We start from the raw sequence: 25,913 nt of genomic DNA, 5'->3' as shown, positions 1-25,913 counted from the left end.
CCCCCCCCCACCACCACCACCACCACCAAAATGCGCTTCAGTGCTCAAGAGCTGCACTGAACTGGGCCAGAATTGGACCTCCTGACTCAGTGGTGAACCCGAGAGAATCTAGCTGGCCCATGAGAACCTCCAAGCGTGGACGCACTGGTAAATAAAAATGATTAGCTACATATAAGTATGTTGTTAAAATTTGTAGGTTTAATAGTTAACAACAGTGACTGTGGGCTTTGTCGCCGCAGGTTACGTCTGCAGAAACTGAACCGAGTCAGACCGGAACAGTCGGACTGGAACCGAGAGCCGCTCCTGTTCTGCAGAGCTGGTGAGTAAAATTTAGTAGCTACATGTACAGTACTGTATGTATGTTGTTAAAATGACGTAGATTTAAGAGTTTAGAAAATTGTAAGACTGTGGGAAGGGTTTCTAAACATACTAAAATAAATATAACGTCGCTACTTCGTGGATTTTCATTTATTGAGGGGGGTCCAGAACCTAACTCCTGCAATAAATGAGGGACTACTGTATTCCAAACCTGATTGGATCAACAATCATGTTTCATTTTGTCGTTTGTTTAAACTGGAATAGATTCCAGTTTTGACCCCCCCCCCCCCTCCTAACACCTACTTTTTTGATGTCCTCGTGTTCATAGATGCTCGGTGCAAGGGCAGAGGACAAGCGTTCGTAGACGTCCGGCTTGGCTGCCAGTTCCTTCAGGGTCTGCACGCGGTCCTCGGTGAAGAGTTTCTGCTCCGCCTCTTCGTCCAAACCGTGCAGGCGCTTTTCGTCCGTCTTGCGGAAGTGGATGACGTCTATGTGGGTCTTGTAGACAGATTTGACGTTGCTCTGATGGGGGTTGACACGCATTGGCACGGCTCTGTAGATACCTGGATGTAGGGAGAGAACAGAGTTAACGGTGAACACGTAAAAGATCGATATAAAACAGTATTCCTCGGTTGAGGTGGGCAGTTTTAAATGACACAAACATATACAGGAAATAGAAAATATACAATTTAAAGGGTTGTAAAATCAAAAGAAACGAGATATATTGCATTTCCTGTGAAAATGCAGTGTGGATGCTTATTGCAGAAGAACTTGCTGAGAAAAAGCTGAAATTAGTTTAAAAACACGCTGAAATGGAAGAACATGCCTAATTTAGCAGAAGAAAGCAGAAAGAACATACATTTGCTGAATGTGGTTTAAATAAGCAGAACTGAGCACAAAAAAGCAAAAATATCAGAAAAAAGCAGAAATGTCCAAAAAAAACAGCTGAAGCTTCTTTCTGCTTTTTAGCAGAAAGAAGCTTAAATCACCCGAAGGAACTGGAGAGAGCACAATTGTGTGCAATTAGGCTTAATGACAGAAATTAGCACAAAAAAGTGGAAATTAGATGAAAAAAGCTAAATTTAGAAAAAAACAAACTAACAAAACAAACAGCTGACCAGTAGATAAAATAGCAGAAAGAAGCTTAAATTATAAGAAGCAAGTGGAGAGTACATATGTGCTGAATTAGGCAAATTTTTTTTTTTTATGAGAGCAAAACATTTACAATTGGCTGAAAGAGCTGAAATTACCATAAAACCGCTAACTAGTAACTGATGTTTTAGAAATAGCTGAAACTTGTAGAAATAAGCTGAAAGGCGCAGAACAAGCTGAAATAAGTTAGAAAAAGCACAACGATGTTCTAGTTAACAATACAAAGCTGAAAGAAGCACAAAACATCTGGGGAAAAAGCCGAAATTAGCTGAAAGTAGCTGATTTATTTATTTTTTATTAATATTTGCGCAAGGAAGCTGAAAGAAGCTTAACCGGAACAAAATGTGAAAGGAGCAGTAAAAGATTGTAAACATATCTAAAGATTTGAAGGATGTAAAATGAGTTCAACTCATTTTCAGTGACGGGGAAAAAATGGCAGAAAAGGCTAAATATTTCAAAAAACTTAAGTTGCACCAATACATTGTTGCGCAGAAAGATAGTGCAGCAATACCAGAATGGTGTTACCCAGCGTAAAATACAAAAGTCATAGCAGGATTGTCCTGAAAGACCTGAACGTTATGATGCATGATTTGTTAAAATAGCTTGAAAACTGCGAGACAAGAAACGTACGGAAGAAAAATGGATCACAATAGTGTGAATGCTTCATAAACATTCACACTATTATTTAGACATACACATTGTTAGCTCATGAGCAGTGAATTGTTAGGACCTACCGGTGATGTTCACTCTGTCTCCGGGCTGCACTTTATCTACCAGATCATTATGTGCATACACAATAGTCGTGTGGGGCGTCTGACCGGCTGGCATGTCTTCAGGGGACTCTTGAATCTTGACCTGTTGCAAACAAACATCAACGCACGAACAGATGTCATGACCTCCGCTGCAACACATCGATAACTGCCACTTGACACGTCCCGAGATCAGGCGTCAGTGACGACGAGCAATCTGCCCCACGAGCGACCCCACCAAACTCTCACCATCTGTTTGTCTGAAAAAGCCGAGCGGTTGTGAACGAGCGCCAGGCCGTGGGTGGTGTTGCAGTGGCGACACACAGCCGGCTCGGCGATGCGGCCGCGATCCACCTCCACGCGGGTACTGAAGGCGCACACCTGGCACTGGAAGAACGCCTCCTGCATCTCGGGGATGAGCTGCGAGGTGCGGATCACCATGCCGCTAATGGTGATCAGCTGATCGATGTCTGTAGAGGCGACACGCGTTAGCGTTCACAGAAACCCCCACATGAAATATGGGATGGAATATTTTGCACGTGCATTCAGCTGGTGACACGGTCTGGATTTACACACACCTTCTGGGTTCAGGCTCCTCATGTTTCTGGTTTTCAGGGCATTGTAGGGGCGGACTTGGATCTGGTACTCGAGCACGGAGTCAGGGAAGCGCTCGAAGAAAAGCTCATTGACCGCCATGTCAAAGGTTGGGATAACTTCCTGCAAAGTAAAGAAACACTTAATTTGTATCAATAGATTTTTAAACTACAGAAATAAAAGACAATAAAATAAATTTCTGGCAGACAATAGATCACAGATATATACATATATATATATATATATATATATATATATATATATATATATATATATGGTAGTTAAGGTTGAACTAATTGCACCTAATGCTACTTTCAGTCCGTACTCGACGGTAAAGTTCAGCATGTTTTTCAATTAAATAATGTCTTAAGATGTTAAAGTCAGTTTTAGGCTAAAACTTAAAAAGCCTAATGACCTGACTGAAAAATGTTGGATTGTATATCTGGATTATTGAGCATGGACTTTGTTGTTAAAAAGCCTAAGTTGACCAATTGCTCACATTTTGTGGTTTTATGAATGGGTAATCAAGAAAAAGTATCACAATTTAGTTACTGAGCAGTTTATTTAATTGAAAATAACACTTTTTTTTATTCATGTCCTGAAAAGTTACATTTTTTAGAGGTATAAGGTTTTTGACAGGCAGAAACAAATGCCTATGCTTGGAAATTAGCAGTTATGTTGCTGTAAATGCTCAGATCAACCCCCGTCTTTCTACAGTGTTGAAGTATCCTCAGTGTGTTTAATAAAAGTCATTATAGATGAAAGTCTTGCATTAAATAATTTATATACAACGTGTGAGTTAATGTATAACCTGGGTCTAAAAATATAGAACAAGGTCACAATGTACCATATAAGCAAAGATCGTTTGACTTTTACATAAGAATCATATAATTGTCAAAAATGCATGCTGCCAAGACAAAAATCTAAATTATACACGCCATCTACTGTAGAAAGATGATTTTATTTAGTTACCTGTGGGTAGCAGATGAGCTGCCTGTACAGTTCTGCATCAAAGGATTTCACATGTTGACAGTTCACGTTCAGAACAGGATCGCCCACAACACTGATCTGAGAGAAAATTTAAGAATTGCAAATCAGTTTAACAGTGATCAAGACAAAGTCATTTTCAAAAAGCTCTACACATTTTAGAATTTGTTAACCTGCTGGGAGGTTCTGATCACAATCAACCAATGGATACTTTACCTCTTCCAGTTTTTGCATGTATAAAGGCTCATTTAGGTCCAAACCAGCGTTCTCATCCTCAGTGGATGCCGAGTCAATGAACCTCTGCAGAAACCTCTGGAAGCACAAGAGCAAAAGCATTAAAGTTGTTTTAATGAAAATAAATATCAAAACGGAGCTGACATTTTTTTCCTCCGTCATACCTGGAACTTCTCCTTACAGGTCCCCACGTTGACGTCAGTCCCCCAGATCACCAGTCTCTGAGCTGCAGTCGGCTCGCTGGTGGCAGCACCGTCCGCGCTCGGCTGAAAGGAAAATAAATAAATAAATCGGCTTCAGCGCCTTTAGGTTTTAATGCAAACACAAGAAACAAGTATTAACTCCACTACTGACTGCGTCAGAATGAAGATCGACTTGAGGAGCCTTCCGAGCTGATCCCAGATCGGGGCGCTGTCTGGCCGGTGTGCCGCGAACTCCACTGCGTGGGGTCCCTTCAACCCTGGAGCTGGGGGTCCCGTACATCAGAGGGGAGCTCATGTCCACTTCATTTGGCAGAACTGTATCAGTCAAAATAAAAGATTAGCATTCTGAGTTGATTTTCTTAAGACTACAAAAGCCTTGAAGTACCTGATGGCCGTGGGCTGGAGAACAGAGAGGTGTCCTGTGGGCCTGCAGGGCTGAGCATGTCCGTGACCGGAGAGGTGGGCATTGGCATCAGGTCGCCGGTGGAGGAGTCCTGACCTCTGCGCCGCTGAGACGGGGGCGAGATGGGGTCCTGACTGCTGGCTGAGATCACATAGGACATGAAGCTAACCAAAAATAGTGCTCCAGACACCAGCAACATACAAATTACAGGACATTTTCATGAGGATGAACCTACGTGTGGATGGGTTGGACTTCCTTCCACGTTTTCGACCTCCGGGAGTTGAAGCAGGTGAAGACATTGTTGGTGGGATATCTGTGTGGAGAAGAGATTAAATAACATTAAGCTCAACTCTGAATCTTAATTTACAGGTTCACATTTTGTTAGTTATACCACTTTGTTTATTTGAGCTTTTGTATTATAGACAAAGAGCTGGACGTACAACTTGTAAAGTGCATTTAATTTTATTTCAACTTCCTTCGCTGAGCTCCATCTACAAACATGTCTTTTATTAAACTAATCATTATGTTTTGCCGAATTTAAAACCTAGAGTTTTTTCTCTGTTTTTTTTTTTAATTTGTCAACAATATGCATAATATAATTAAAGGAGGGCGGTCTTTCTTATCACCACAGATAAATCAAGCGTCAAAGAAACTAAATAGGAGCCTTAAATGTTTGTTTAAACTCAGTTATTTACTAAAGTAACGTATTAATACTCCACCCTGTTTAACAAGAACTTACAATATGTGATCATTGCTATAGCTGCTCTTATTGAGCCTACTTCTGCCACCATTCGACATGTGGCTACAAGGAGACAATTCCGTATGTTGCATTTTACTGGATTTCAGTAAAAAGTTACTTTATTTGAACCAAAATACCTTCGTCTGTATTCAGATGAGCCCCTCTAACGATCCGCACGATGACAAAACAACGACAGCTAAAGCTTTAACGTGAAATAACTTCAACAAAAAATGCGTTTCCTCACCTCTTTCTCTGTTTGAGCGAAAAATGCAGCTGTGGCGCGAAACTGCGGGTGACGTTATTTTCGCGGGGAAGTTTGAGCCAGTGAGAAGCCAGGATTGGCCTTCTTCTTCCGGCCGACTCCTTCACTTCAGAGGGGAGTCCTGTGGAGTTTATACGCCCTCGACTTGTATTAAAACACCTAAAGCTGCTGTAATTTTGAAAATAACAAGTGGATTTCTGAGAAACACCGTTTATATATATATATGTGTACTCATACAAGTTTTGCGTCTCCAACATAAAGTATTTTGTGCGTCGATACTTTGAACTACTTTGGTTTGGTCCAACCTCTACTTATCTGCTTCCCTCTTGTGATGGAAAGAACGGTGACATAACGAAGTTATTGTAAACAATGTTTATCCAAGCTAAACACATAATACATTAATATGTTCATGCACAGTATCTCTACATTTTATGACTGTTTTCTTAGTATGTTTACTCTTGAGTAGGAAGTAGAATAAAATTCAAGTTCAATAAGAAATCGTTCTTACCATAAGAACTTAAAACAAAATGTTAAAGCTTAATAAAATTGCCAGTTAAAGATTTCCCAAAGTCATTTTATTGACAAACGTTTAAACCTACATTTTATGACGCAGCTCCATTCCAATATAAATGGATGGATTAAAACTAACACGAGAAAGCTTTACATCTTTACATTTTTTTGAGGGATTAAATGTGATTAAATGACATGCAACTTGGCAGCTACACTTCCTCCACCATGTTCCTGAACATAGGAACCCTGCAAGGCTGTGTGCTGAGTCTCATAATCTTTACACTTCATAGATGACTGCACCCTCATCCACAAAAAAAAAAAAAAAGTCATTGATGACACCACTGTAGTGTGACTGGATTAAGACAACGAGAAAGATTATTGAGCATGCATCAGGATACAACGAGAAAGTGGCCTACAGACTTGACATGTAGCACTTGACTGAGTGGTATAGGGAAGCCAATTTTAAACCTCAGCAACAAAGAATAATCGTTGATTTCAAGGAACCCCAAGGAAAAATCACTTTCCTCTCCAAAGCAATTCAGACCTTGTGGAGATATTGGATAATCTCAACATATGACCAGATCTGGACATCAAAAACTGCTTTCCTGGGTCAAAACCCCACAGACTCTTCTTCCTGAGAAAGCCAAAAGAGGCTCAGTTCTCTCAAAAAATGGATGCTCCATTTTTTATAGGGCCACAATTGAGAGCAATATTATTATTATTGAACTATGGTGTATGCCAGTTGTACAGCTACTAAGCAGAAGAATGGATCCAGGATTGTGAAAACAGCCAAGCTTCTCGTGTATCTGGACATCCCACTGTCGAACAGTCTATATACCACCAGATTGAAGAAAAAAAGCTATGAACATTTACACTGATCCCACACACACTGGCTACCCCCTTTTTGAACTGTTACCATCTGGCAAACAGTTCAGGTTAATAAAATCCTGTAGCAGTAAACTCTTTTCTCTTTACAATAGTCAGTGCAAGAAAATAAAAACAAAACATGCATCTTATGATAGCTAAAAATATCTTTGTCCATTTTAAATAGAAATATGTATCACAAATCGGTATCTAAATCTGCTATTTTAAAATTTCAGTATAAATAACTGACCTTGGTGCTTTCCCTGCAAAAACTAAATGCAGGAACAAACTTTTGACCACCAGGGGGAGCTCCCTCCATTATCAGATGAGAACTTGAGAGGAAAAGTACTGCAAAACCTCTCAAGATGAAAACATGAGAAACATTTCCGAGAAGTGTCAGTCCCTGTGTGATTTAAGAGAGCTTCTCGGACCCCAACAGCCAATAAGATACAATCAAAAACACGTCTTTTTGCCAACTTTAAATGTTTCAAACGTGACTAATTAATGCCCGTAAATATGCTCTACATAAAAACACATTTTAAGTAGACTGTAAATCAAGTGTATTAGTTATGTAAAACACTTTCTGTTCCACAACTGCTGCATTTAATCCCTTTTCAAGTGTTTTTACTTGATATCAAATATTCCCCACTAAACTTGGTTGTTAAAGTTACTTTATAATGAGCAGAGCTGAGAAACTTGAATATGTTGTAAACTGATATATAATAAATTGAGCAAATAATTACTTAGATTTTAATAAAGTAACTTGATATTCATCAGTAGCTGCAAAGTTGTAATTTACAGAATAACCAGTAACAGGTTACAGGTACATTTCAACATTAATGAGTTGTTTATTTTGTTTAACTTGTGAAACTGAATATTCATATTTTGATGTGTAATAGTATTGTTATTTATAAATCATCTAAGTGCGTTCTCAGACAATGTTGGAGTAAAGTTCTTGTGTTCTTGGTGACTAAATAATCCTGTTCCCAAAAACCAGAACACATCATGCAGTATGTAAACAACTCTCAACCATTCATACAATCATAGTAAAAAAAAAAAAAAAAAAAAAAAGTGGGTGGCAAGAGGATACGCCCCTTGCCTTCCTACCACGTGACCTCTGTTTAGAGTTGACTGGCTCGTGAGAGGGCGGCAGGTGTGACGTCACCGAGCAACGATACAAAGCACTCCGCGAAAGTCGCAGTTCCTTCAGAGAAGTGTCAAGTCTCAGAGCAGGTAGTGACGGACTCCTGACAGACAAAATCCAGGGAGTTACAAACCTGAACGAGTTTAGGCGGAAAGAAAAAGAAGAAAGGCGCCTGCGCGGAGAGAAACTGCGCGCGACAGAACTGACACGACAAAAAGCTTGCGTTTTTAAAAAGTTTTTATTCTTCTCAACCCACGTGGACAAGACAGCAGGGTTCATGTGTGACATATACAGCCTGGACTCACACTGCGTGTCTCCACAATGCAACATGAGTTGGGCGATGGAGCCTGCTAACTTCTACGAGAGCACCAAGCTGGGCTGCCCGCAGCAGGGCTTCTGCAAGCCGGGCAGCAGGGTCGAGGGCCCGGCGGAGGACGGCACCATGGTGGAGCTGAACAACACCCCTGCCATGTACGACGACGAAAGCGCCATCGACTTCAGCCAATACATCGAGTCCATGACGTCCGTGCCAAACCTGGAGCTGTGCAACGACGAGCTCTTCCTCGACCTGTTCAACACGGTGAAGCAGGAGAAGAGCGAGCTGTACGCCATGCAGAGCTCCGCGCAGCAGCCGGAGAGGAAGCTGGAGAAGGGCGCGCTGAGCGCCTCCATCAAGCAGGAGTCGGACTGGAGCGACAGCGACGTGTCTTCGTCCCTGCCCTCCCAGATCGAGACCTGCGCCCAGACCTCCGTCAGCCTGCCGACGGGGCAGCCGACTCCCCCGACCACACCGGAGCCCGTCTCCTCCGCCAAGTCCTCCCCGCGGAAGGCGCAGGGCAGGGAGAAGGGCAAGAAGGCGGTGGACCGCTTCAGCGCGGACTACCGGCAGAGGCGCGAGAGGAATAACATTGCCGTGAGGAAAAGCAGGGACAAAGCCAAGAGGCGCAACTTGGATATGCAGCAGAAGCTGATCGAGCTGAGCGTCGATAACGAGAAGCTTCACAAAACCATCGAGCAGCTAACCAGGGAGCTCAGCGGCCTCAGAGATTTCTTCAAGCAGGTCCCCAACTCCTCCTTCCCGGTCTCCATCAGCACCGAGAGCCGGTGACACAGTGACTCTTCTATGAACTGAACTTCTAGAAGACATACCTCAACAGACACTTTTTTTACCATCTGTACCAGATGTATTAAGCTTACCATAATGGCACTGGAAAATATGTATTTTGTTGCCATGTTTTTGTGGGATTTTCTGTATTAAATTATTTTACCACTGCATTTAAATTTTTACCTGACATGGTACATGTTTTATAATTCTAAACTTTGTATAAGAGCCAGAGCATGATCTTTTATATAGTTTGTATGAAACCTTGAAAACGTTTTTGTTATGAATCTATAATAAAGTGGATGAGAAAAGTGCAGAATGGTCTGGTCTGTTGAGCAGTGCATGAGGGGGAACTTACTCACACAAGAAGTGCAACAGGAAGCAGCCAGCCTAGTCAGCAAAAAATAATCCTTTATTGACAAGAGTCAGTAATCTTGAATACAAAAACAGAAACGATGAAAAGTTTTACATCTAAAGTTGTGCTGAGTCCAGTGATGGTGCACGTGGATTGACTTGACAGAATCACCAGACTACCCTCGGGCTGTCAACTCCTGGTGCTCAGGATCACATATCATTCAACACAAACAAACCTTGTCTTCTTGTAGCCCCGCTCTGTGCAGCACAGCCTCAAGCTGTCAGGGAGGCCTTCGGAGGGTGGTGGTGGGGGGAGTGGAGGATAGACTGGAGCAGATCAAGGCCCAGCGTGCAGAGCTCTGGAGCCAGCCAAAGTCTGAGGATTGCTATCAGCATAGCCTTGGAGGCAGATTTCTTCCAGGCCCATCCAGAAGGCAGGCTTCCTGGTGACGACCCGGACGTACACTATGATGGGACCAACCTCTTTTCCCAGGACGCTCTCCACATCATAACCTTGGAGCTAAAAACGAAAGTTTGACAAAAAGTACAATTTCACCTAGGTTCGATCAGAACTGTGCTCTCTACACCCATCAACAGTTATTATAGGAAGAATCAACGATCTAATACATACAGGACAGCTACAACACACCTGTCTGATTAAGAAAAGCTCCATTAACGTCAGTTTATGTAAGAAATTAACACTCCAGCTAAAATGTGAGCAAACCCAATCAGCACAATAAAAGGTGGGGGATTATGTGACAAATCTGTCAGCTAACAGTATCAATGGTTGTTTTAGACTTTATCCCAGAGACATAAACCAGATGACTGTACATTCAGGACATATTTACATAAAAACGCTGCACCTTACAGCTGAGCTCAGACTTATGTAAGGGCTCGATAAGCACACCTACCTCATCAACTTCCAGCTCGCTGGCATTCAGCAGGGACAAGATGGTTTTTTGCTGAAGCTGTCAGGAGAGATGAAATACTTTAAGGAAGTAATGTCTTTTTAATTATCACCTCTGTGCTGTAAATAAAAAAAAGTCAAATGCTGCGCTAACAGTCTGTGCTTTGTGGCGAGTTACAGCTGGCCGATAAGGACGTTGATAACCTTTAACTGCTTGGCTCACTTGGATTTCTGATTGCAGCCATGCAAGGGTTTCTGTTGTTTAAGACCTGCATGTAGAGGAGCGTTTATCAAACTTTTAGGCTTTTACAGAGCAGAGCATCTATCTTTACGAGCCCCATTTATAGTAAAGTACACAGAGAGCATGAAAAGAGTCAGTGTAAAACTCGTGGGTCGCTCCAGAGGACAGACGCTTGTTTTACTGAAAGTTTGATGCCTGCTTTTACTTACAGCAACTTCACCCATTAAAATGTTTTTGTCTTGCCAACAGTTCACACAAAATCTATTTTGTGTATTTCTGGTACTCATAAGACAGACTCTGAACCACGGGTTCAACGTTTTAGCCATCTGACAACAAGCCTACAGATTTTTAGCATATAAACGGGAAATGGTGAACATAGGGGTGTAAATCAGCAGCTTTACCACGATACGATGTTATATTGATTTGTTTTATGACGATACGATTTTTCCCGATATCATAAAGTCTGTCACGATACGATTTCGATTCCATTCGATTCACAAGTCTGCGATCGATATATTGTGATATCAAATGCCCATCTCATTTACATATAAGTACATTTACAAAAACAACTCAAATATGATTTAACCATTTTATTTCTGTTATTACAGGCACCAGGAATAAAAAAAAAATGTTTTTCTTAATTAATGAAAAAATAAATGACCTGTTCAGTATAGTCTCACATTTCTCAGAAACAAAAATATATATTGAGCTTACATAACATGGCCATCAATGCCGTGTTTCTTCTTCAGGTGAACGACCAAATTTGTTGTTTCCCCGAGCATTTGAACTCACACTGGCACCTGTTGCATACGGCATGAGTTTTGGCTGTTGGAATCCAAAATATTTCTAGAGTTGATTTAAATCCAGCAGGAGAGTGAATTTCATTATCTGTGTTTTCTGCCATGTTGCTGAGGCGGCCGCGGAGCGCAGCTGCGCGCGGAAATGGTGACACAGACGTGCCTTGGGAATTTCAAAACAAAAGCGTATTTTAAAGATGACGATATGAATCGATATTTTAGTTTTGCCACGATATAATTGAATCATTTAATTGATATATCGATTTAAATCGATGTAATATTACACCCCTAGTTGAACAGGTAGCAAACTAATTTAATATATGCATCTACAAAATTCTTCTAAAACAGGTTTTCACAAGAGTTTAGGAAATTAAAGGTAAAAAAACCACGAAAGTAACTTTTGTATCATAAGGTTTACTGGTTTAGTGACATCAAACTTAAAAAATATTTGACCAAAAAGCACCTAAAGTTACTTTTGTACAACGGGCAAGAAAGAAAAAAACACCTCAGGTCTTCATTGTGGTCAAATAGCAGAAACCTTTTTGCCACGGCAGCCATTTTCACATCAGTGGGCTAACACAGATGTTACAAATGAAACTAGAGAAGGTTTTGTTCTATTAAGGTGCAAGACTTGAACTGATGTGTATCATGACACCTGTCTTACCAACAAATTTGTGTCAGATGTGTTTAAAAGCAGTATTTATTGAAGTTACACGACAGGCAACACTCACTTGTTCCTGCTTGAGATTAAACCCCCACACAGAAAAACATGTAAAACAGATTTTTTTTTTAATTTTCCACAAATCAGGTTAGCATGGAATACATAAACAACATAAATTGAGTTAAATCATGCTTGGTCCAGCTTTGCTTGGGACAAAGTGTCCAGCTTCCTGACTTTATGTAAAGCATAGAGCTCCTGACCTAATTTTTCCTGCGCAGACATGACTGGTATTGATCTTCTCATCTACTTTTATCAGAATATTTAACTACTCTGTAAACTCTGCGTAAAACCTGAGGAGCCTGTAAAGACTCTGATGTCGGCACCTCATAATGTTCTCACCTTAACCTTCAAGGTGCAGTTGTTCAATGTGGACGAGGTCAGGAACACCTCCAGCTGAACCTTTGTGTCTGGTTTGTCCAACACCGATTTACAGGAAACGCAGTGGAACTTCTGACTGGGGAGAGACAAGAAAGAAATATTGACCTTTTTGAGTTGTCAATATGACTCTCTTGACTCCTAAATTGACAAATAGCAAGAACTTACGGTCTTTCTTCTGACAAGCCCAAGTTGTCACTTCCACAGAGATTGCAGGCAGGCCAAGAGTACGCTGTATTCTCATCCACACCAACTATCACACCTGATGAGCAGAAGTGAAATTAATCAAATCAGGAATATAAAAGTGTTCTATGAAACACTCCAAAACAAAATAAGTGATTTGAATTTCTTATTTTTACCAGATAAACAAGATAAGTGATCTACACATTGAAGTATTTTTGTGACAGGGTGTAAGAGATACACACATCCCTTTCACATCTAGAGATCATAACGATAAACGCAGCAGAGACACACTCCCCAGCTAAAAAGCATCTTGCTCGATAACCACAGTGACAATCACAAATGTAGGACCTTAAACAGGATACAAGGCTGATAACTTCTACAGAGTTTGAGCGCTGGCTCTTTTCTATGGGTGATTTTCAGAAGTTACGATTTGTGCACCAGTGCAAGCAGCCTGTTGTAGTTTTTTTTTCATTCAGCCACCTGATTAAACATGTCCTGCCAGAGAGGCCACAGCTGACAGGGTTCACGGTGTGATCTTTGCTCTCAAATGTGACATGAAGGCAGCAGATGCAGTTTTTTTTTAATCTTCTTCAGGCTTCTAAACCACATTTAGACAAATGTAAAGACTTCACAATGACTTCTGATAGGGAATATGTACATATATATATATATATATATATATATATATATATATATATATATATAATTTTTTTTAACAGATGATGAGGATTATTGTGCTGCATTTTACTTAGACCCGTCTAAAGCTTATGACACTGTGGACCATGACATCTTATGTCATAAGCTCTCAGAAATTGGTTTCTCAATTCATACCATTGGTTGGTTGGTTCTGTAACTATCTTTCAGATCGGAGACAATGTGTTCAACATAGTGGTACTGCTTCCAGTTATTTAACAGTTAACAATGGTGTACCTCAAGACTCAGTCTTAGGTCCCACCCTCTTTACAATCTACATAGGTAATGTAGGTCAGACCCTCCCTGATACATCCTTACATTTCTATGCTGATGATACAGTTGTTGTCGAGCTAAAACAGTTGCTAAAATTTTCTAGCTTTTGCAATCTGCTTTTGACATCATCCAGTCAGATTTGTTCTGGCATCTCAAACTTGTCCTAAATGCCGACAAAGCCAAAGGGATGTCATTTTTAAACAGGAGGTCGGTCCCAGCAGTTCTTCCTTAGATTTTATCCTCGAATGGTGCTTCAATTGAGTTTGTTGATTCCTACAAATATTTGGGTATTATGGTTGATTAACATCTCTCTTTTAAGCTCCACGTAGAAACCCTAGTGCTTAACTGGTCATCATTAACTTCACACAGACTCTCACTGGTACATTTTCATCTTGGTCTGCTGCTTTCATACATCTCCCCCTACATGTCTCTGCGTGAGTGCAGCTACAGCGTGCGCTCTCAGGACATTATTACATGCAGTGTTCCCTCAGTGCAGACTGAACCAGGCAAAAGGGCCTTCTCCTACCCCGCTCCCGTTTCCTGAAATATCTTGCAAAAAGATCTGAAGCTCTCGACCTTGACCTCTCTAAGTGGCTTCAAACATTTGCTAAGTTCCTGGGAAAAACCAATGCAGACATGTTCCTGATACTAGTTTTCTACACCGCCTTACAATCTAGCTGTTTTTGTTTCATTTCTTTTAATACCATTTTCTTTCATTTGTTCTTCTCAATTTGTGTTTTTTTATGATTGTCCACTGTTGTCATCACTCTTTGTTAAAATCAGGTCTCTCTTGTAAATGAGTCCCCGAGGCTCAATGGGATGAACCTGTATAAATAAAGGTTGAATGAAAAAAAAAAAAAAATGAAGCAAATGATAACTGCAACACAGTCTAGATTTTGACTCAGACTTGAAACTCAAGTTTTTGTCATCTTGGAGCAGTTGCGTATTGGCAAATTATGTTTAAAAAGCCTTAAATGAAATATATAAATTACTGCTTGTGTCCAAATTTTTTTAAGACTTGTGAAAATGTGCCCTTGAACCGTAACACCCAACCTCAACAGATGTTCCAAGCCTCAAGAGGAGCACTGCAAAATTACACGTAGAACAGACATAAATCAGATATGTTTCATGTGTTTGTATTTTATATTGTCCCAAACGATGATGCGCACAAACAACAAACATTAAACCGCAGTCTCTGGAAGCAACATCAAAGTCTCTTGTGGGGCTGTAAACCGAAGAAAACAAACGTTTGGCCTGTTCAGCAAGAATCTGGGGAGACTGCCTGGAAAAGCACTAGACTGAGTGAAAGGCAGAGACAGACCTGTGAGAGTGCAGAGGGAGTTGGGCGTGGTCTCCAGACTCAGAGAATCCAGTCTCAAGGGCTGGGGCAGGGTCTTCACCTGGGGCTCAGGCAGAGACTGAGAGAGCGAGTTTCGCCCTGTTGCGGTCTCGATACCGCTCTCGACTGAGCACACCTCAATAACAGACTGCTCCACACAGAGGAGAACGCCTGGATGGGAAAATGTTCAAAAGTGACGTTTTACTTAACAGATTATACATTATCAGCTTTATACAGTCACTTTCAGAGCAACACATGGTTTTCTTCATCATTCAAGAGTTTAAAAGTTAAAACAACTTTAAAATCACAAGCACCTCTGCTCATCTGATGTCTGTTTATAACTCATTACTTTCCAACCATTGACTAAGTACATCTGATTATTGTATTTCATGTTAATTCCACAAGTGCATTTCCTGTTAATGCGGCTTCATGGGTCTTAAAATTTTTGCCTTTTATGCAAAATTTTGGGGAAATGAGGAATTACACAAGACACTGTATAATGTTTTGATAACACCAGAGCTCTAAAGCTTTTCAAAAATATTTACGAAAAACACATAGTTTTGAAGTTTGTTACTGACTGTAATGAAAAGTAAATGAGGAAATTGGTGACTTGGAACAGGCATTTTGAAAACAAGCTGCCAGCCGTTTCCATAAAAGGCAAATTCATTCGTGCTCTGGGGTTTGTTTATTCACCAGAGTCTGTACAGCGTGTACGCTACCTTTCCAATTACCGTGGGTTTGCTCTGGAGCGACAGGAAGTTCTCGAGCTTCTGGGCAGAGCCTAATACAGGTGCTCGCATGGGCGTGGCAGCGATAAGGTCAGCTGGCAAGCTGCTACAGTGACTCAAAAACAGAAAAGTCTGTAGAAAGCTTCAGAGATGATGTACATGATGTTCTCTGGGTTTACGTGTTCCTGTTTCTTCAAATCAAAACAGCTGACGACAGGAGAAAAAACTGCAGTTTAAACCTTAAGAGATACCACAAAAAGTTTTCCTTCTAAAATATTGACATGGCTCTCTTTCAATATATTTTATTTGATTAATTGAACTATAAAATGTAAAATCAACTATTTAGCATAAAAAATACAATTGAGAAACTTGTAAAAGATAAATAATGGCTGGTGATGTTAAAGCGAGTTTTAATCTTTTCAATAGGTTTTGATCTTAAAAACCTCTAAACAATCTGTTTTGCATTTACAGTGGCACCTGAAAGTTTGCGAACCCTTTAGAACTTTCTGTATTTCTGCATAAATATGACACAAAACATCATCAGATTTTCACACAAGTCCTAAAAGTAGATAAAGAGAACCCAGTTAAACAAATGAGACAAAAAATATTATACTTATTTATTTATTAATGAAAATGATCCAATATTACATATTTGTGAGTGGTAAAAGTATGTGAACCTCTAGGATTATCAGTTAATTTGAAGGTGAAATTAGAGTCAGGTGTTTTCAGTCAATGGGATGATGATCAGATGTGAGTGGACACCCTGTTTGATTTAAAGAACAGGATCGATCAAAGTCTGATCTTCACAACATGTTTGTGGAAGTGGATCATGGCAGGAACAAAGGAGATTTCTGAGGAGCTCAGAAAAAGAGTTGTTGATGCTCATCAAGCTGGAAAATGTTACAAAACCATCTGTAAAGAGTTTGGACTCCACCAATCCACAGTCAGACAGATTGTGTACAAATGGAGGAAATTCAAGACCACTGTTACCCTCCCCAGGAGTGGTCGACCAACAAAGATCACTCCAAGAACAAGGTGTGGAATAGTCAGAGAGGTCACAAAAGATGCCAGGGTAACTTCTAACAACTGAAGGTCTCTCTCACATTAATGTTAATGTTCATGAGTCCACCATGAGAAGAACACTGAACAACAATGGTTCATGGCAGGTTGAAGGAGAAAGACACCGTTCTCCAAAAAGAACATTGCTGCTCGTCTGCAGTTTGTTAAAGATCATGTGGACAAGCCAGAAGACTGGTGGAATAATGTTTTGTGGACAGACGAGATCAAAATAAAACTTTTTTTGGTTTAAAGTGTTCTGTTTGGAGAAAGGAAAACTCTGCATTCCTGCATAAGAACCATATCCCATCTGTGAAACATGGCGGTGGTAGTATCATGGTATGGACCAGTTTTGTTGCATCTGAACCAGGGCAGCTTGCCATCATTGATGGAACAATGAATTCTGAATTATATCAGAGAATTGTAGAGGAAAATGTCAGAACATCTGTCCATGAACTGAATCAAGAAAAGGTGGGTCATGCAGCGACACAATGACCCTCAGCACACAAGTCATTCTACCAAAGAATGGTTCAAGAAGAATAAAGTTCATGTTTTGGAATGGACAAGTCAAAGTCCTGACCTCCTTAATCCAGTCAAATTGTTGTGAAAGGACGTGAAGCGAGCAGTTAATGTGAGGAAACCACCAACATCCCAGAGTTGAAGCGGTTCTGTACGGAGGAATGGGCTAAAATTCCTCCAAGCCGGTGAGCAGGACTGATCAGCAGTTACTGGAAACATAATTGCTGCACATGGGGATCACACCAGATACTGAAAGCAAAGGTTCACATACTTTTGCCTCTCACAATTTTTTTTTATTTTATTTTTTATATGCAATATGTAATACTGTATCGTTTTCCTCAATAAATAAATAAGTATTTTTGTCTCATTTGTTTAACTGGGTTCTCTTGATCTACTTTTAGGACTTGTGTGAAAATCTGATAATGTTTTATGTCATATTTCTGCAGAAATATAGAAAATTATTAAGACTTCACAAACTTTCAAGCACCACTGAATTGATTCTTTACTTCTTTTTTTTTTTTACCTTTAAATATAACGGTAAAAAATGTAAAGAAAAATTACTCTATATAAGAATTCTACTTTATTATGTCGTTACAAGTATTTAGATTTATCCTGTGACCTTTTCGGGGCTCAATCTTCTAAGTACCTTACCTGACGTAAAGAACAAACTTCACCAGCTACAGTGGCGAAATGTTCAAACATAATCAAGTAGTAATTCAGTGTAGTTAAACATTCGCCACAAAAAAAAGCATTAAAATCACAATTTTACATCTAAAAATGACAAATATTCTCAGTGAGGACGGCTGAAGCCTGCAATTCTAAGAGGCCAAACAGAAACCCTGAGTGTTTGCAGCAACACACCATTTTCTCTGATGGCGTCTCTGAACGAGAGCTGACAGGCAGCAGGTGAATTCAGTGCTTTGAGGACGGAGGAAGTGAGCACACAGGAAGTGTTCACACACAGAGCCACTGTTTGCCCGCGCGGCCTCTCGGGCCGCTCCTCCTGAAGACTGGGGTCTGTGAGCACCAACCACACCTCCCCCTGGCCTACATCAGGACTCTGAAGCTGAAATAGAGCAGCAGAGAAAAAAGAGAAAAGTCAGACTAACGTAGAAAACAAAGTGACCTACAAAGAGAGTTTAAAGGAAAGCTTACAAAGCAGAAATTACAGGAAAATCGTAACTTTTGTCTAAAAATCAACTGCTTTAACAAGATTATTCATTCAAGTGGCTCCACACAATTCGGTTTTACTAGTGCAATAATATAGAAAGGTGGTGCGAGTTTGAGGCAAAGTCCGTCACTAATCTGAGCAGCTATCTCATCTGGTCAAAGTTTAAAGTTCTCGCCGATCAATGATGAGGAGCGGCGGAGCTTTATACAGGTGGTTAAACTGAGCGATAGGAACGCTGCTCTCTTCGCCAGAGTTCGAGCTGATCTGTTTCTTAGTTCAAATAAACTAAACAAGATGAATGAGGAACTCAAGAGGCCTAATATTTACTCTCTTCTATCACTGAAGACAGATTAAATCAGTGCTTTTCTGAAGACAGAAATACCTGCATTCTCTTGTATAAAACCGTGGCTACAAAACTGATGCGGCAGGTTTTCTCCTCGCTCTGAAAGAGAAAATTAACATTTTAAATGAAGTCGCTGAGGATAAACCTGAACCTGTGTGTGTTTGTAGTGACAAACCGCTCACCTGCAGTACGTCTCGTAGGCTTTGGTTTGTGGGGGGAAGGTAGAGCGGGGACGTAATCTGCCCCTCGGTGGGTTCAACTGAACTCTGCTGACCCGACAGCAGGTAGCAGAAACTTGGAGCCTGAGCAGGAGATCTGCTTTCCTGCGAAAATCAAACACTTCTGAGTTCTGCATAATAAAGAGAATATCCAGATTTAAAAAATGCAATCGTGTTCAAATTAAAATTTTACATGTGACAACTAGAAAAAATAAATACCAACAACTCTTTTAAGTAATATTGTATAATTGTTTGAAAGTTGTTTGCTGCACTTTAACTGCTGGAAATGCATTTATAGTTTGTGTTATTACACATTTACTTTTGTTTGGGGTATTTGCACATGTTGATCAATAGTTTTACTGGACAAAATCATGCAGCTTGAAACTTTATTGATGTTTATGTGCACAGCGGTATTTCAATATTTTTCTAATTTCCTTCTAAAGCCATATTTGCCACAGGATTAGTTTTACCTAGGGACCACATGCTATTTGTAATAATTATGGAGATTGTCTGTGTTGTTAACCCCGTGCGAATCGGCCATGTCAGTAATTTGTAAAGTAAAAATTCCCCCGCAAATTACCTACTATATTTTGCTGAACGCGAAGGTCCAGTGATAATACTAATCCAATGTGAATAGGCATCTGTGTGATTTGGACAGAAACGGGCAGGATCCGATACGTAATGAGGCGGTTTTGGTTTTTGTTTAAGCAAAATCATTGGAAAAATAAAGAACAAGGCTATTTTAAATGAACGCGCTGCTCGCTTTGGCTTTTGTAGATACTGCTGCTGCCATCACCGCAGATGACAGCAGGTGCGGAGACGTGCACATGATCAGCTGACCCATCCATCCATCCATCCATCCATCCATTATATTTACCCGCTTCTTCCATTTCGGGTAGCGGGAGTCACTGGTGCCCATGTCCAGCCATCACTGTACAAGAGGCGGGGGACACCCTAGACAGGTCACAAGTCCATTTCAACCAGCGAGTCAGCGGACGCGTGGATGCTCACATGCACGGCCGGTGACAGCTGTCCATCTGAGCTTAACTGGCTATTTTTTACCACTTAAACCGGCCGGTCGGACCGTCTCCTCCTCAACAAGTAGATTAAAACAATTTTATATTGTGTATTCTTTAGCTTTCTTTGTGCTGATTCGTAAAACCGCATCAAAGCCTGAGACCGGCCCGGCCTGCACATTAAGCACATTATTATGGACCGCCCCGGTTGTGACAAAACAGCGCATTAACATCATATCTGGAAGACGTCCCTAAATTTCCGCTAAATCTCAGATTTTAGTTATCCCGTGCGAATGCGCCACATAAAAAGCAGACGTTGGGGAGTAATTTATTTATTACATGTGGTCCCTAGGTAAAACTAATCCCGTGCGAATAGGGCTTAAGTGTGATGCAATCACAGCACCTCTGTTTAATAGAACATACTCACCCTCTCAAAGCCTTTATTATAAACCCCTGAGAATATGAGGCATTACTGGAGTTTCTTTCCCTTGAAACATGTTTTTTGTTTGTTCTCCACCCATCCTGCTCTTCTTGCCAAAGACGCAGAAATATGTAATACAAAGAAGCAGAGTGTTGCTAAATGCTGCAATATCTCCTGTAGGCTATAAAAATACAATTGAGGTGTACAAGTAACTGTATAATACAACAAAAACCAGAATACTTTATGTAGATTATTTTGAATGTGACATTTTGGGGATATGGTAAAAAGAAAATGTTGCATATTTATTTGAATTAAAGTAAAACCTTAACAAAGTTATTTAAAAATAATGCTTTCCATGTAAATGTAACTCATATTAGCCTCAATTCAAACTTCTAACTTGCTGCTTTAATCTCCAGAGGAATTAGGGATATAAAATGTCTGGTTTTGTGTTCCCCGATGCACAGAGAATCATTGGTAAACATCTTTTCAACATTTCCAGTAAATAAAGTGCATTTAAACAAGCTGATAATGATAAAGATAAAAAAAAAACCAAATACATTAAGACATGTTACTGCTTTAAATAAACAAATTAAATGTCCGAAATTATCTTGATTTTGCACAACACAGCGGTAGGACGACTACATCAGCTGATCACCTCAACTAACTCCTCCTCATGTTGGAATCAGGTCGCATGAGGGCAAAGCTGCATGAGCAAAGTAAAACAATCTGCCATGTTTAGTTTCATTATGAGGTTAATATAGGAAATATTAGTTCATTGTAGATTTGTAATTCAATCCACAGAAGTCGTTGAAAGTAATTGTGCTACAGAAACACAATCATCCACTGGGAATACTCTTTATTTCCTTTATTATTTATCGTTTTATTTGTGCAGGTTGTTTCTTGGTTGCAACTTTTGGACAGAGTGTGCCAGCAACAGATTTTCATTAGCAGTTGTATTTGATTGTTGAAAAACTGTAAGAAAAAATAAATAAATAAAATAAAATGGAAAAGGGACATTTTCTTGTGTGTCAAGCTGCCCTAAACTTAAACAAGAATACCGGATATGGCACATTATACACTTGACGACAAACTATTACACAATACAGAAATAGCCCGAACAAGCAAAGACCCTGTGTAAACTTTGACCTTGATTTGTGATCTTGACCTTAAAGCTGGCATGATGTGATAATTATGTAACATTTGCAGCAGTGGAACAAATCCATATCAAGTTTAGTTAAATTATCTTGAACGGATCAGTAGTTATGGGTGGCACAAGAGAAAGTTTATAGATGTATGGCAGAGACTATACCATATAATACTTCCACCTTTCAATGGGTGTATAAAAAAATAGTTTAAACTCATTTAAAACACAAAAGCTTACATTTATGCCTGATAACCCATATTTCCATTCCATCACTTATTAAAAAACTCCATCAATGACCACCTATTTGAAGTAAAATCTTAAATTATTTTCTTTCAAACCATTTTATTTGATGACTCCATCAAGTATATAACAAATCAAATGCTTAAAAACAAGATATTTCCGATCCGTCCCAAGTTAGCACCTATGAGCTCAGTGGCTGTTTTCACTGTAAAGGGAACTTACTTTAGGGATACTGAGTGAATTTCCATGATCTTTTGGAGGCAGTGCTGGGGGCCAGAGGCTGTCTATCAAGCTGAAAAGCCTGGAGTGTCTGCAAGTGAAAGACAAAAAAAAAAAAGAAAAAAGAAAAAGGGAGAGTGAGGAGGGACACCAAAGAGGGGGACAGAGAGGGAAACTGAATTAAAAAAGCAACTTTAGTGAGAGGAATAAGAGCTTTCACAGCCGGTTTCACTTCCACTGAAACGTGAATTTGTAAAGGCACAACTTGTTTTGCGTCACATGCAATCAACAGAGAGCATGCTGGGGCTGGCAGAGCACGACGACAGAAATCAGCAGGTCTTGAGAGGCTGAAGAGTTCATACCCAATGTAAATTATGATTCTTATGCGGTGCAAAACTAACAAGGTTTAAAAAGTGGATTAAGTGTGTTTTAGATACCTTTATTAGTAATTAGTGACATATGTCAGTACAACCCTAATCCCAGGTAAAACACACCGATGCTTGATGAGACTTTTTTCTTGTTGCATTGACGTCAGACGGATTTAAGAGATGAGTGTTTAAAAATGCAAAAGGGGAAAAACACAAAGTGGCAACTCAGTACTGATTCATACGCTAAGAAGTCTTCGGAGAAGTGCACGTTGACTTTAAGGCATTGCTGCCTTTTCATTCATAGGGGTGCTTTTAGGTCACTCGGTGGTTAACAACCTGTTAGTCAGCCTCTAATCACAGTGTTTCTTTGTGTGGAACTGGTTCTGCAGCCCAGTCAAGTCCAGTGAGGGCAACTCATGTATGAGTAAAGACGAGCTAACAGAGTCATTTGTTATTTTAATCCTCGCTCGGTAGACTTTGTGTTTTAAGCACTTTTGTCTTAGCAGCGAGAAAGGCGCGGCTGTGATTCCCAGCCAGCAGATTTTATATATCCGATTTCATTTGAAATTAAATAATTCTTCAACTGTACAGTATCTGAATTTGTTTATTTGGCATAATGCCAGTAATTAGTAGTAACAAATACTTCCTGTACCAACCACAGAACAATTTTCACATATACTGTAAGTGTCAGTGTGATCATTTTAAAAGCTCGCACTGCTCAAAATCAGATTCTAAAAAAAGTTAAATCTGGTCCTCTGGACATTCAAAAAAACAAAACAAAGCAAAACAAACAAACAAACAAAAAAAACAGTAGAGACGTTTCATCTTTCATCCGAAAGACTTCCTCAGTCTGAGGTGCTGTATTCAGCTCAGTCTTATAAATAGCACATTCTCAGAGTGGATCAACCAGTTTGCTGCCGACAACCAAAACCAGCTGCTCACATGCTCAAGAAGGACCATCGGCCTAACGATGGATCATTAGCACACTGATGGCTGTTTACTATTCACAGGGGGCTGAGTGATACTAGCAATAACAGCATTGTAAGTCTGTGGTCTACACTCATCTCCAGGCCAGCGGCCACTCGTTCAGGGATGAAGATGTGCACATCCTGGACAGAGAGGAACGATGGTTTGAGAGAGGAGTAAAGGAGGCCATCTTTGTGAAAAGAAACTGTCCATCATTAAACAGGGGTGGAGGCCTCCATGTTCAACTGTCCCCCTCTTACAATGCTGTGATTGCTAGTATCACTCAGCCCCCTGTGAATAGTAAACAGCCATCAGTGTGCTAATGATCCATTGTTAGGCTGATGGTCCTTCTTGACCATGTGAGCAGCTGGTTTTGGTTGTCAGCAGCAAAACTGGTTGATCCACTCTGAGAAGGTGCTATTTAAGAGACTGAACTGAATACAGCACCTCAGACTGAGGAAGTCTTTCGGATGAAAGATGAAACGTTTCTACATTTTTGTTGTCGTTTTGCTTTGTTTTGTTTTTTGGATGTCCAGAGGACCAGATTTAACTTTTTTTTAGATTTTTCTACCTAGATTATTAAGCATGCATCAGGATATCAAAATCAGATTATTTTCATTAAGTAATATTTATTTTTATCACACGCTTTCATTCAGTTTTGCCTTGAGCGTTATGGACATGAAAACTGTAACTGCTCCCATAACTGCTAAATATATATATGCTGCACTTTTGCTAAAAAAAAAAAAAAAAAGTAGAAATATTAGCTGGGCTCTTTCTGGAGATTAAAAACAGCTTTTGAACAGACTAATTAGGATGATGGTAATATTTTTTGAGTAATTCTAAAAACAAAAAAAATAAAAACAACTGAATTACAGTAAGTGTGCAGTTTTACACAGGGTTCATATAACTACAAGGCACCTATAACATTTACTATGAAGATGAGAGATTACAATAGAAGGGTAAAACATATTATAAAACACATTACATGAACAAAAAGTTAAATGCTTATCAAAAGGGCAGTCGTTCTTTAAAACAGCAGTAGTACGGTATATATGGACATATTTAAACAACCATTTTATACATGTTTAAACTTTTACAGTGTTATACTTGAGTAAATGTGCTGCATATCAGAACTTTTAAATCAAGTTTTCAATCATTCATTTAATTCAAACACACAAAATACTTAAAGGTCCAGACTTCTTTAATGAATGCACATCGCCCGCTGCCTTTCATCCCAGAGTTTTAAACTACGATCTTGTTGAGAAATGACGGAGCTGTGGTTAATTTGGTCAAACCACAGGAACAACACTCTGCCAAATCTCATGTGATAGACATCACCAGGTGTCATACTTGTATGTGCTGTGAATTACTCTCAGGTACTAACATCAAATTTTACCTCAGTGTCTCTAAAGTTGACTGAGTTTTAGCCATTTCTGTGTTGGCTGTGTTGATGAGATGTGGTGGCCATCTTGAACTGTTTTTTTCTCCAAAGGTTAATCCATTGTAGATGTACATGCAATAATTATTTCTTCTAAGGGTGCAACGATTTCCTTAATTTTGGGAAATCGGACAATGCTTGCATGAGAAGCCGATTTTACAGATTTTTTTTGTTTTAACAATTATCCGAATTTCATTTATATTTCAGAGCACTACCTCAGGGCCAGTTAAAACAAGTGTGTATTGTTTCTAGGATATTGTTCAGGTGTATGTTTTTCAACAAAATAATATTGGAAAATTGAAGGTGCATTGTGGCCTTATAACACCTGACAGTGGCGTTCATAAAACAAAATCGGTATTGGCCAAAATCAGAATCGGCAGGTCAGACTTTTTAGAAATCGTTGATTGGACAGAAAACTGCAATCGGTGCACCCATAATTTCCTCATTATTTCATTAAAAGCCACACAGTGGTTCATAAAATATTTGGCTAACAGAGAATCAAAGATGACTCCTAAAAATTAATAGCAAAGTTTTAAACAAAGATCTTTTATTCCTTACAATATGTGTTGGTGATCAAGTCTCATTTACGACCGTATGAACTTTTAGGTCAGTATCTGTACAAGTGACTGAGTTACAGCCATTTTTCATGTGTTTTAAAGTCAGATGGCTGTAGCAGCCATCTTGAATCAGATTGAATCCAAAAGTTAAATTGTAGCTGTATATCCAGAGATCATTCAAGTTTTATCTAGTGGTTCATGAGATATTTTGGTAACAGACACACACAAACGCACACGGGCAAAAACGCTCCATCTTTGCCTCACTGCAGTGGTCAAAAATTATTTGGTTAAGATGCTTATTCAGTAAATCAGTGGGAAAGCTATGTTTGGACTGGAGTATAAACATTATAATTTAATACAATCTG

At 39.7% G+C, this 25,913-nt stretch overlaps 3 protein-coding genes across 3 annotated transcripts in view; 1 reads left to right on the top strand and 2 right to left on the bottom strand.

Annotated features, from left to right (window-relative positions):
* The window catches only part of mcm4 (minichromosome maintenance complex component 4), a 9,426-nt gene extending 4,483 nt beyond the window's left edge, over positions 1–4,943 (bottom strand). Inside the window, exons 1-10 of the mRNA XM_037681753.1 lie at positions 4,876–4,943; positions 4,623–4,781; positions 4,389–4,552; positions 4,199–4,300; positions 4,017–4,112; positions 3,786–3,881; positions 2,798–2,936; positions 2,469–2,689; positions 2,205–2,325; positions 622–881 (exon numbers count right to left, since the gene is read on the bottom strand). Of these exons, the coding sequence (XP_037537681.1) occupies positions 622–881; positions 2,205–2,325; positions 2,469–2,689; positions 2,798–2,936; positions 3,786–3,881; positions 4,017–4,112; positions 4,199–4,300; positions 4,389–4,552; positions 4,623–4,781; positions 4,876–4,939 (1,422 nt within the window). The 5' untranslated portion in view covers positions 4,940–4,943. The remainder of the gene's footprint in view (positions 1–621; positions 882–2,204; positions 2,326–2,468; positions 2,690–2,797; positions 2,937–3,785; positions 3,882–4,016; positions 4,113–4,198; positions 4,301–4,388; positions 4,553–4,622; positions 4,782–4,875) is intronic.
* A 3,256-nt stretch (positions 4,944–8,199) lies between these two features.
* On the top strand, positions 8,200–9,575 carry cebpd (CCAAT enhancer binding protein delta). Its single transcript, XM_037682310.1, has one exon. It carries the CDS (start codon positions 8,437–8,439, stop codon positions 9,265–9,267), a length of 831 nt encoding a protein of 276 aa, XP_037538238.1. The 5' UTR covers positions 8,200–8,436; the 3' UTR covers positions 9,268–9,575.
* A 259-nt stretch (positions 9,576–9,834) lies between these two features.
* spidr (scaffold protein involved in DNA repair) overlaps positions 9,835–25,913 on the bottom strand; it is a 57,484-nt gene continuing 41,405 nt past the window's right edge. Inside the window, exons 12-20 of the mRNA XM_037682307.1 lie at positions 22,223–22,310; positions 19,144–19,284; positions 19,001–19,060; positions 18,309–18,513; positions 15,127–15,315; positions 12,825–12,918; positions 12,621–12,735; positions 10,527–10,583; positions 9,835–10,135 (exon numbers count right to left, since the gene is read on the bottom strand). Coding sequence (XP_037538235.1) covers positions 9,953–10,135; positions 10,527–10,583; positions 12,621–12,735; positions 12,825–12,918; positions 15,127–15,315; positions 18,309–18,513; positions 19,001–19,060; positions 19,144–19,284; positions 22,223–22,310 — 1,132 coding nt within the window. The 3' untranslated portion in view covers positions 9,835–9,952. The remainder of the gene's footprint in view (positions 10,136–10,526; positions 10,584–12,620; positions 12,736–12,824; positions 12,919–15,126; positions 15,316–18,308; positions 18,514–19,000; positions 19,061–19,143; positions 19,285–22,222; positions 22,311–25,913) is intronic.

Source organism: Nematolebias whitei, chromosome 9 (assembly GCF_014905685.2).
Source record: "Nematolebias whitei isolate Nwh7 chromosome 9, NemWhi1, whole genome shotgun sequence".
Classification (NCBI taxonomy): Eukaryota; Metazoa; Chordata; class Actinopteri; order Cyprinodontiformes; family Rivulidae; genus Nematolebias; species Nematolebias whitei.
This window is presented reverse-complemented; position numbering and strand designations above follow the sequence as displayed.

Coding starts and splice junctions, on each gene's coding strand:
- cebpd (XM_037682310.1), top strand. CDS start 8,437: ATGTGTGACATATACAGCCTGGACTCACACTGCGTGTCTCCACAATGC.